The sequence below is a fragment of the Anguilla rostrata genome, chromosome 2 (genome assembly GCF_018555375.3).
Source record: "Anguilla rostrata isolate EN2019 chromosome 2, ASM1855537v3, whole genome shotgun sequence".
Taxonomy (NCBI): domain Eukaryota; kingdom Metazoa; phylum Chordata; class Actinopteri; order Anguilliformes; family Anguillidae; genus Anguilla; species Anguilla rostrata.
In genome coordinates this window covers 45,293,469-45,305,702 of record NC_057934.1, presented here as the reverse complement: position 1 = coordinate 45,305,702, position 12,234 = coordinate 45,293,469, and the positions used below count along the sequence as shown (strand labels likewise).

General features: G+C 44.7%; 1 protein-coding gene across 1 annotated transcript; it reads left to right on the top strand.

Moving 5' to 3' along the window:
* Positions 1–678: 678 nt before the first annotated feature.
* Positions 679–12,030, top strand: LOC135248183 (beta-1,3-N-acetylglucosaminyltransferase lunatic fringe-like). Its single transcript, XM_064322515.1, has 8 exons — positions 679–1,274; positions 7,846–7,894; positions 8,523–8,625; positions 8,912–9,065; positions 9,185–9,270; positions 9,393–9,558; positions 9,716–9,801; positions 10,261–12,030. Exons 1-8 carry the CDS (start codon positions 837–839, stop codon positions 10,325–10,327), a joined length of 1,149 nt encoding a protein of 382 aa, XP_064178585.1. The 5' UTR covers positions 679–836; the 3' UTR covers positions 10,328–12,030.
* Positions 12,031–12,234: the final 204 nt, after the last annotated feature.

The window sequence follows — 12,234 nt, the reverse complement described above, 5'->3', positions numbered from 1 at the left end:
AAGGATGGCTTAATCCAACATTCTTTAACTGACATCCAAGACACAAATGTTATCTCTCTCTAATGTAGCCCATCTACGGATGGCATATAGCGAGACCACATCCTTGGAAATTGAAAGGAGTTTTCTTTGAGATGTAATTAATGTTTCGATCTCACATTACAAAATGTAAAACAATAATATAAATCCTTACAATAATTATTTTTGAATTATGTGAGTCATCTTAAATGTGTAGCCTACTTATACATGTGTGTCTTTTTTCATTACGAAAGCGTAGCAGTTAGTTACAGCAAGCTAATTTTATTCACGAGCCAAATCAACCAGCAAGCAGTTATTTTCTTTTGAGTTTATCCGTAACGACTTTTGAGGTTATAAAACTAAAATGTTGACCAGAAACTCTATCAGTTGTGTTCCGTAAGTCTTCTCAACCAATGTTTCAACTAATTTTACTCTGATATAAATTAAGAAACACTTGTTTCGTCTCCAATATATCATCTCCTTTATACCATTGGTTGTAGTTTCACTTTTCTTTATACCCTCCCCTTTTGGGCGTTTCTTTGGTTTAGACCACGCCTGGCGGGGGTAGCCTTCAGAAGTTCAGCTTCGGTCTTTGAGCTGGAGTGACCGCCCATCTGGCGTGTCCTTTGTTGAGGGGCAGTTTATAAAAGTGTCCCAGTCCTAAGTAAGGGTTATTCTAACCTTCGTGTTATATAGGGACAGTGACCTGAAAAGCGAGAGCATCATCGATCCAAATTCAAACATCGTAAGAAACAAAATTGAAACATATATCTATGCAATTTTGAATCCGACCATTTTGTTTGTTATAAATATTAACGAAAATGTTAAAAAGCTGCGGTAAGAAATGTGCAGTCTCCACAGTAGCGGCAACTATATTCACCTGCCTTGTGGTGCTCCTGATAGCGGCACCGCACCAAAGAGTCCAGGTAGAAGAGAAGCAGATTGGAAGAGATGGGATGCGGTCACTGCAAAGCCTGGATAACTTTGGGGCAAATAATGGCGCGCAGGCGGACCAAAGCCAGCCTCGGGACAATTCAAAGACGGGGCAAGTGAACGGATTTTCGGCATATTTCACTAAGTTGACTCGAGGCAGGAGGGAAGTGGAGACACCATCGCAAGCCAAGGCAGCAGTGGAAGCGCCCCCCGCAGAAGACATCAACCCGAATGATATCTTCATCGCAGTCAAGACAACCAAGAAGTTCCATCAATCCCGACTGGATCTTCTTCTTGATACCTGGATCTCCAGAAACATGCAACAGGTAAGCAAATGGAGAGCTCGTTATTCACATATTTACTACTGGCTACTTAATTACACTCCCATGCTCATTCGTTATCTATGATAAGAGCAACCATGTTCTCCAGCGAACGGCATATAGGACACAATCATTTTCCTAATCAACAATGGTCCAATAAACGTCCGTTTTTTTTTTGTTGCGAGATACAAGATAAATAGTCATAGTGAGTTGTTATATTTTCTGCATCTGTAGCATAGCTGTCCTGATATGACTCCATTCCAAGTAACTCCAGGTACTTTTTCATCTTTTAAAATTGTTTTAATACTGATTCTTTGTAAATAGAGCACTGAACTACAGTATCCAGGGAACATTTGCTTGTTTTAATTGATCAACTACTTGGTAAGAATAAGGTTAGTTGATAGTTCTTTCTTTTATATAATTTGTCACTTTTTCCCAGGGGTGCCTCTCCATAAAACCATGCCACCCCCTCTCCTTAGTCTCCCAGCCCCCTGAGAGTTTGGGGGTATAGTCCATGAAACACGATTAGTGATGCTGATTCATTTTTTGTGACTTGACCAAGCTTGTCAGATGTAAAACAGAGCCAAGAGACCAGAGCTGTTTAGCATAGAGATCGGTCTCAGACACATAAAGGGGAATGGAGTGGCACATTATAAGGGGAGAGGGCTTTTCTCTTCAGCTCTCACAAGCTGGTGGGAAAGAAACTGTGAAACCAGGGGAAAATGGCATCATTTAGAGACAAGGCATAATTCATTCTGAGAGCCTCTCTCACATCACTATAGAAATTTCTCCCCGGACTTCAACTGGGCTTAAAACTCCTTTCAGCTCTTTCTCTGTTTAAGAATGCTGGAAGAAATAAATTCTGTGATTGGTTCCCAGAACCAGAGACGTGATAATGGCAGGAAGTCCTCTGCCACGCCGTGTTATCGTCAACACCGTGAGCGGGTACTATTTTGGCTTTTGTTTGGTCCGATTTTTTGGTCTGCGATGATTTTTGTGTTGGTCCAGGTCCATAAAGGCTATTCAGACGCGTAGCTCTGGTTATAGACGTGAGCCCTGTTTTGGGTTCCAGCACTGTGTCACGCCACTCCAGGAGAACACACTGTGACACCTACAGTTCCCTGCCTGGGGCCTCTCCCGCTCTCCCTGTCAGACCTTCTTCCCCACGGAGTGACACTTCTTAAGAGCGCACAGTGCGGTTCTCAGAGATCCCTCCACTTCCCCCTTTTCTCTCCTCTCCCCATTCTCCTTTTTGTGTAGGGTGTTTATGTGAATACCTTGGTGCTTGGGGATCTATGGCGGTGGCTTCAGTGCTGTCCCCTCTCCAGGGCTAACAAAGCGTCTTTCTGAAGAGGGAAGAAAGGCTTTCCCAGCCTCCCGCTTCACCCTCTCCATGGGAACGCCGAAGCTGAAGCCGGGGATTTTTTTTTTGTTGTTTGTGGAGAAGAGGGGGTCGGCCGTGTCTGGGTCAAGCTCCTGAGCGATGGGAAAATTGGGGGGCTTTGCCTTCATTAGGGGGGAACACCGGCGACAAAAAGTGTCCTCTGGACAGTTTGTGCTTTGAGGAGCGTGCTGGGCTCGGCGCAGTGTGAGAACGCAGCATTATGAAACGGCCGCTTTTTAGGCAAGCTCTGCCGTTCACAAAGGGATTCCCGGCCCTGTTCAGGGGGAAAGAAACAGCCCTGTCTCTTTAATGAGGCACATTCTCGCATTCCCAAGACTCTAATCTTGTCACGCATCATTTTCAGGGGTCACTTTAATTTGCTTCACAGTATCTGAGCCATGCTCATACATCAGCAGAGGGAAAAAATATTTTCTTCCAAGAGAGCTTTGCACCAATATGACAAAATATAGTAAAGAAATGTGCTTATCAATATGCTGATCTAAAGTATCGTGTGTAGGATGTAGTGTGCAGGGATAACTTGATTGCTGTGAAGGTCACGCAGTGACTGCCAGGCACTGATCCTCATCTTGCTACAATGGAGATGGAAAGGGGAGCAGATCAGCATCAGAGACACTGGCTAATAAGTTAATCTGTCAACACACTTTCCAGGTCTTGGGTTTATCTTTTCCCCATTGTTGAAATGATGTTAGTATTCCAGGCTAGATTTAGGCCACAGTTGGTAAACAAGGCAGTCTGTGCACATCTGCCAATCAGACAATGGTTGCCTTTTCCTTATCTCTGAAAGAAGACCCATTTCCTAAAATTTTAATAATCCTCTATCCACACCCACTAGTCAGGCATGATGGGCCTGACCAGGTTTATGGAGTGCTGTTTAAATTAGCATTGAATTTACTTACTAGTGGATAAAGTTAGTTAAACCATCACACAGGGGAGTTATCGGGGGGCTTAGCAGGCAGCTGGTGGGGCAGACTAGACATAAAAGAGACACCGGGCTTATAATGCAAGTGGGAGTTACAGGAAGAAGGGTGCCAGGTGGTAACTACAAAACAAAGGACACTTAATGCCTTCCATATGAATCACTGGGCCTGCATTCTCAGCTATGGACTGCAGAGATCCAGGGATAAATTATATGTGCGTTTGTGTCTGATGGGCATCCTCTCTGGTTTCTATTGCAGAAGCAGTCTGTCTGTTTGCGCTTTACTTATGGACTTTGCCTACCACAGAGTGCTTTATGACTATGGCCACTTGCCAAAATTGGACCCATTGAGGGGAGGCGGCGAATACTGAGAGTGTGCCGAATATCTTTATCTTTATCATAATCTTTACTCTATCATAACTATCCTGTGGCCACTAAAAGGTCACAGTGGAATAGAAAACTCTGAGCAGTGTCCCAAAGGCTGTTGGTTTCAGCATAGTGCCAGACCTCTGTAAATAGCTCCATTCATGACCCCTCTCTAGTGTCACCCAGACCGTTAAATTCATACCGGTCTCTCTGGTACTCCACATGTACACTCCCTAGGGTGCCACTCACTATCAGTCCCTGTTTACATGTAAACAGTGAGTGCTGAGCAGAGCTGTGTTTACTGTTGACACAACTGAGCCGGGCGCTTCGTGAATTTGGGGAAGTGAGCGGGGCCAGGTTTTACTCCCGTGCTGTTTTCAAGTGCCCTGCTCAGTCTAAATCAAGGTCCACGTTCACCTTACTTAAGGAGGAATGTGCAGCATATTGATGACTGTTACAAATTCCTCGGCATGTTCTCACGTGAAGGTTTATCGGAAGAGCTTTTCTGTTCGTTCCCATTGCGTAAGAAAGTGCTGCGTAAGGGAATACCAGCATTAGGCTTCACACTTTCTCACACTGCGAGGCTTTTCAAAGCATACCTGGAATTTTGCTTTGCTGCCTTTTTTTTTGTTTAGCATTTGCTAAAAGGGGCACTTTTGCGAGTGAAAGTATAAACAGAAACGAGTAGTTCTTCAACTTTGTGACCTTCAGAAAATTTCCTTAAGAAATCACTTAAATATAATCAAGACAAACTGTTAAGCACTGCAGCAGGACAGTTACAATGAGATTCTTTGTGTGGATGAATAAATGCTGGGAAAAAACTGACTGTTTGGGGATCACTTAGAATTACACTGTTTTTGCAGTAACTTGTACTACTACTTGTAGCAACAAAATAGATGCTCTTTCTAAAGCAGCAGTGTTTTATAATGATATATTTTCTGGTGGGTGTTACTGTTTTCCAGATTGTAGCTTCCTGTGTTTCTTATCCACCCCCTCCCCCTTCAAAACAATGTGGCTTCCCCAGTCAGGTCATAACAATAGGGGTGCAAGCCTCTCTCTAATCAGCCTGTGGTGGGCCACAGAGGAGGTCTTCAGCACTGCCACTCAGCCACTGTACTGAGTGAGCAGTACACGCTTGTTTGGCTTTTCCAGGAGTGCCTGACCACAACTTTTTCTGAACATTTTAAACAAACAACTGGAAATTAAACAACCAGGCTAATTACAGGAAATGTTAGATGTTACATATTAGACATAAGAATACAGGGATGGAAGAAACAAAGCCTGCACTCACATTTGGAAAAAAATTGCACTGTCAAAGTCTACGAAACATTCTATCAATATAGGAAGTGAATTATATGTTTCCAGAGATTGAGGGTGACATCATTGGAGCAGGGTCATTCCCAATTAAATGGGTCTTACTCTGTGCCCCCACGGTGCGATTCTGTATCACGCACAGCACCAGGTGACTGGTGCCCCTTGTGGGTTAATTGAATCAAAACTGCTTGATGGTGTGAGTCACAGGAATCCAGACAAGTGAGCACAGCTGGGGCAGCAGACGCCAAACTGGCAACATGTCCGTGCGCCGAGGGTAGCTGCACACAGAGGAAAGCCTCGCCGGTAACCTTACACGGCTCTGAAACAGGAACTTCATTCTCTAGGTGGCATTAAGCTGTGAAAATAGCTGTCTGTTAAACCCCGGCTACACGGAGTATAATTTATTTCACTGTAGAAAGAAAGCCGTCGGAGAGCGAGCTAGTTTAGAAGAAATCTTATGTTTTCGACAAAAGAGTGTGATTGAATTTCCTGGTGGGGATGGGGGACAGGAAGCTGGACCAGGCGTGTGTGGCTGAGGCAGAGATAGGCCCTGACAGAGAGGCCCTCTGCAGGCCGGGCCCTTCCTGCCCGGGGAGACGGAGGCAGCCAGCCAGGCTGCGGCCTTCCTGAGCGGCTCCCGGCTCCTGGGGGGGGGTGGAGGTGAGAGGGAGGGGGCCATGTGCCAGGACTTCCTGTGGGAGCAGAAGGCGAGGGCGAGCCATGGCATTATTACCCTGGACTATGTTGGAAAGCAACCAGCTCAAACAAGAAGTAGGAGCCATTCAAACTTATATCCTGGAGTCATAAGTTACTTTTTAGTCTTTACATAATGATGGCGTGTTTAATATCAATTTATGGTCCGTCAATATCAAATTAATATGTTTATATAGTAAGGAAAAACACATTTCATGTTCGCTTAATATTCCCTCAAAAACTAAATAATTCAGAAGTGCATTTCCCCTCTGGGAATGCTGGCTCACGAGACCTAGCATAAAGAGAGAGAGAGAGAGAGAGAGAGAGAGAGAGAGAGTGAACAAAGAATTTCCCTCTAGAGCGTTCTTTATCTTAACCACTGCAGCTGTATGCAAATGCAAGCAAACGTATTTAAACTTTACCCATCAGAGATTTAACCCAGCTTTAAAACACACTCCATTGTTGTATGGGAGGGAGGGGGGGTTGGAGTGTGTACGTGTGGGGGTGTGATTCACTACACATGCTGGAAATGGAAGAAACGGGCAGTATAGGCAACATGGGCTCCCCTCTCTTTCACAGTGATACGCTGGGTGAGCAGCTGCCTCGCTTATTAGGCTCTTATGTCTGTGAAAATTAAAGCAAACGTTGCCGTTGCTCTGGTCTTTACACCACTGCCACCCTCCCTTAAACAAACAGTGGCCCTGGGCCCGCTGCACGGTGCAACATCTGCTCAGAGTTTGTTCTGCAAACATATGCGCCGGGGGCTTGGCAGCTGGCTCAGGTACAGAGTGGGGGGGAGGGGGGAGGGGGGTGTGGGGCTCAGACAGTTACCTTTGGCTTAAAGTCAACCTGTCGACGTCGCTTGAGTCGACAATGGCGGCATCAGTTAGTACAAGTGCACGGCTGGTCCGCTGGTCGTCACAAAAGAGTACTTTACCTCACAGAAGGGGGGGGGGGGGGGACTGGGTTAGCGAGTTAGTGGCGGGTACAGTTACCTGGCTTGTTCTGAAATACTCCTAACAGACTGGTGGGGCCAAGCCAGGACACGTGCCAGAGATAAGGAAGAGTGTGGCAGGTGCTGTTTTACCTCAGGTGGAAAATAAACAAATGAACAACGGCAGACAGAAAGCCGGGTCAAGGTGCCTTTTTAACGATTCGCCTGTGCGCTGTGGCGTGTGTACCTGTATCCGCCATGGATGAATTCCTTTCTGCACCTGCTCAGACACATAAACGTGTTCGTTGCAACGTGCTCAGAGACTGCATTCCCTCTCTGCACAGTTCCTGCTAACAAAAGCACCAGAACTGTTAGCCTTCATGTGTGTTATCATATAGAAAATGCCATCTGCTGCTACTTTGTAAGTTTTGAGATATGAAACATGAGATATGAAGAGGAAGTCATTTTACTTGTAAAAAAAATAATAAAGCTCAGCATTAGCATCAAGTGTCCTCTCTCATCATGTTCGACTTGTGTGAAATGGGGAGGGGGGCTGTCCACTCCCCTCTTTGTCATGCTGCAGGCATGCTGTCTGGGATGCTGTGGGGCCCTGGGACAGTTGCCATGGAGAAAGCACAGCCTAGCATAAGAGGCTTTTATTCTTGAAGGAATTCTTTTGGGGGCATTGTACGCCTGTTTGACTTGCTTAACTCACTGAGTTCTTCAGCGAGTAATAGGAAGACAAAAGCCCCAAATGAGAAAACATTTCAAAGAGAGACCGGCAACACGGGACAGCCACTTCTGAGAAATGTTTCATACCGAGGGCTCATTGTGTGATTCCTTACGAGGCTGAATTTTGTTCACAACACTATCCCTCCTTTTCTTCAGGAAATTATAGAGAAGGGAACCAAGCAGTTCTTAACCTGATTTTTCCATTTGTGTCTTGCAGACATACATCTTCACTGACGGGGAGGATGAAGAGCTTAAGAAAAAGATTGGTGAGTACGGCATCCAATAGAAACACTCAATATTGCTCTGTTAGGATACTTGCCAAGTGAATAGTATAGATATAGTATAGATAACTTATTAACTCAGCTCATTTTCCATGTGGGTAACTCGGCATCTTTCCACATGTTTTTTAAGCCTGATGCACTGTAGTCTATTAAGATTTGGAGCTATTTATGGACTTGCTGCTTTTGGTCATTTTTGACAGGAAATTACAGCTGTGTGCTTTTTAGAGGAAGCTTTTTCTATTATTACCATAGCTTGCCAAGCAACTTTTTCAAACTGAAGAGAAAAAATAGCTTTTTATTGATACTCGGATCTGTCGCTTAAAATGGATGAATTCAGACTTCCCTTCTAAGAAAGGGGTGGACTTGCCATTCAACGCCCCTCCTGGCCTCAGGAGGACCCTCCACCCCCCAGACAGGGCTCCTTAGTCCCCATGCAAATCACTCCATTGAGTCCCCCTAGGCAGGCGTGCTAAGGGGACAACCTCCAAACAGGTGGCAGATGGTAAAAAGGCAGGCCGAGCAAGGCTGCAGAAAGGCCGAATAAAGGGGCTATTGATCAGCCCCATCCTTCAAAATCAATAACCATATTTCCCTCTTTGTCTCCCTAATGCAGGAAGTCACGCCATCAACACCAACTGCTCCGCTGCCCACAGCCGACAGGCGCTCTCCTGCAAGATGGCGGTGGAGTACGACAAATTCATAGAGTCCGGCAAAAAGTAAGAGGCTCTGCTCCTGCTGTAATTGAAGCCAGAATTGCAGCCCCGCTTGAAGTCATTACTCTGTTTAACTTGAGAGCCGGTGGACACGTTTACTTTGGGTTAAAAGCTTCTCTCACTTTGATTGTGTAATTCATGTGTAAATGCATGTTTCCCTTGTCATGTCAGTGTCAGAAATGTTGATCTTTCCTCTCGATTGCAGGCAGCCGCTTGCACAGGGCTGTTAACATGTCGGTAATGTGTTTTCCTAAGGTGGCTTGGATTTAACTGTGCTAATGGCTTTCAGGTGGTTTTGCCATGTGGATGATGATAACTACGTGAACATGCGGACTCTGGTGAAGCTGCTGTCCCACTACCCTCACACTCAGGACGTCTACATTGGCAAGCCCAGCCTAGACCGGCCCATCGAGGCCACTGAGAGACTCGGGGACAACAAGATGGTGCGTGGACAAACTTGTGCATTACAGGAACACTGACACTTACTTATAGAACAATCACAGAATGACTAAAAGCAATTTGGAAATGAATGGTCAAGTCATATTTTCCTGTGTGTTTCCAGAGACCCGTCAATTTCTGGTTTGCTACGGGAGGAGCAGGTTTCTGCGTGAGCCGTGGCTTGGCTCTGAAGATGAGTCCATGGGCAAGGTAAGAGGCTAAACTTGGATTTCTAAATGTGGAATTCAGTAACGATATTCTGGAACAAAGTTTCTCTCCTACATGGATTACGATCTCTAACCGGTCTCCGCACGTCTCCCTTTTCTTTGCAGTGGCGGCCATTTCATGAACACCGCTGAGAAGATCCGCCTGCCGGACGACTGCACCATCGGCTACATCATCGAGTCGGTGCTGGGGGTCAGGCTGATCCGCAGCAACCTGTTCCACTCTCACCTGGAGAACCTGCAGCAGGTGCCCAGGTCTGAGCTGCACAAACAGGTAAACACCTGCGCAACCGCACGCCCTCCGGCCGGGCTCAACGCGAGCCCGTCGTAAATCTGGCACTGCCTGAGCGCCGTTTAGCACGCCGTCGCGTAATGACGGGTTTCATTCAAGTTTAATTATGTGTCTGTGCTTCTGTGCGGTTTCATTTCAGGTTACACTGAGTTACGGAATGTTTGAGAACAAAAGGAATATCATACACATGAAGGGGGCTTTCACGGTGGAGGAGGACCCGTCCAGGTAAGAATGAGGCTGATATGTAGAGCAGGCCATCGCACACACTACTGATGCTATGGCTTTTGATGCTATCTTGAACAAAGGAAATCCTCTGGTCATTTCGAAACTCAAACCAGAGCCTAGAAGGCAATAAGGCCGAAGGTGCTCTTCCTGCCTTTGCTAATCTGCAGTTTCTGGCCTCTTCAGCTCTGTCCCCTCCCTGTAATCATTCTGTTTTAAGTCTGAGCTTTTTTTGGTCCCTGATGTAGAAAGAACATCATGTTCTTAAGCCAAAATCATCTGTTCTCAGCCAAGCTAAAGGACATCCGATAGATATGTTTCACAATCAACAATGCATTGTACAGAGGCCATGTGTGTGTGTGTGTTTGAGTGTGTGTATGTGTGTGTTTTCTTTTTTGATTGTTGGCTGATTTAACTCATTATGAGACTCACTTCCCCTTGTTTCCTGCTGTCTTTCTGCAGGTTCAGGTCTGTGCACTGTCTGCTGTACCCGGACACTCCCTGGTGCCCCTCCCACGTTGTCTATTAACGGCGACGGCCTCCTTCGTTGGTATCCTCGTCCCTGACGGCCTCGGTATCTGAAAGGCCTGCGGGACCCATGTGGTATTGGGCCGCTTGGTCGCTGTGTTTTTGCCACAGCGACGCACGGTCTCCATTCGTTTTATTGGGCTGCTGTGCGGTCCGCAGTTTCGGTTATGGACTCTCCCTTCCCGGTCAGCACGTGACCACCCCCCACCCCTCACCCCAACGCGCGGGGAGGCAGGGGCTGCATGCCTCTTGGGAAGGGGCTCCCAGCATTGCGCTGTACAGGCAATCTACCATGCTTCATACGTTGTAAATTTTGCTTGTGTTATTTGCAATTCTCATAGAATGTACTTTTATATTCGCATGCCCCTTTTGTGCCAGCTTTTACCCACTACTGTTCTTTCCATTTTCTTTATTGCCGGTATTATTCTTCTTATAATTACTATTGCTGATTTTATACATTCCATCACCAGAGTCATGGAAGCTGTTTAGTATTTTATCAGAGGACTCTGTAGCAATTATCAAAGATGATGTAGACAGAAATGGGGACTCAATGTATTTTAAAGTCTTTTATTGTAATGTTTTATTTTATTTTGTAGACTCCGGACAAAATTAATGAGGTGAAGTTTTTCTTTATTTGGTGCTATCTCAGTATTATGATTTGTGAGTTGCGCTGGTGAGAGGGAGTTTCCTGGATGTACTCTCAGGTGTTTTTCTCTGAGGTATGCCATGGTAGAGCACTTTTCCCCCCAAATGAATGTTTTGGCCTGTTATGAGGCAATTCTCTGCTAATTTCGAAAGAAAAGTTATCCCAGATATGAACCATTTCTGTAGACTTTATTATATTTAATGCCATTTATTGCAATATGAAACAATCTTGGGAAAAATGAGTAATATATTAGCAATGATCAAAATGAATCCTACAATCATCTTGTGTACTTCATAAAGATGTGGTAAAAATGATAATTGCACAGCTTCCTTTAAATAAATTGTTGCTTGCTCTTGTAAAGCCTCAAGTGCACAGAGGGATGTGACAATGTTGTGTTTTCCATTAAGTTGGACCTGTTTACACCTCCACCAACTAATGTGAGACATTGTCACATCCCTTTATAAACAATGCATGCCTTATGTGTAACACTGTGTATAGCAGATCAACATTTTGAATCAATGGCAGTTAAGAATATTGTTTGCCATTTTACAGGAACTCACTGGTAAATTTTTTTTTTAATTAAGCCATTGAAATTTTCTTGAAAGCACAATTTCCTCTTGAGGGTTTAGCCATTTTTTTAAACTGTTACTGTGAAACTCTGGGCCTGTTGTGCTACATGACAGCTTTACAAGAGCATTGCCAGTTTTCCAAATACACAGAGATTCTCTGTGAGAATGACCCATACTGGGTGTGTTTGTAAATCTATTTGAAGCAGTAGTTCTGTACTGTGACTTTTGTTTATAAATGTTTATATATGTATTTTTTCTGTGGATCAGAAATGCTTCTGATGTACTTCAAAGGATTGTTTCTGCTTTCTATTTGTTATTATTGTGTTCTTCTGTAATTTATACTCCAGTATCTGGATTGTTTAATTCTGTGTTGTAAATATATATACATAAAGAATGCTTCTCAGGGATCCTAAACCTGATATTGTTACCCTGGAGATTCTTGTGGTAACCATTCTTTGCTTTTAATAAAGCAGCATATTTCCTGCCTGACATGTCTTACTCTGATGTTTTTCTTCTTCTGTATTTTTATATGAGAGCATTTGGAAAGTGAAAGTCCAAACCAACCTTTTTCTTACTTCCAACATCGGTCCTGATATGTGGCACCTGAACAGCTGTATTCAGTAACTGTAACTGCAAACCACTCCATAAAGATCACATTTACCAATAACTACCCCAGGGGTCCTCAGTGTTATC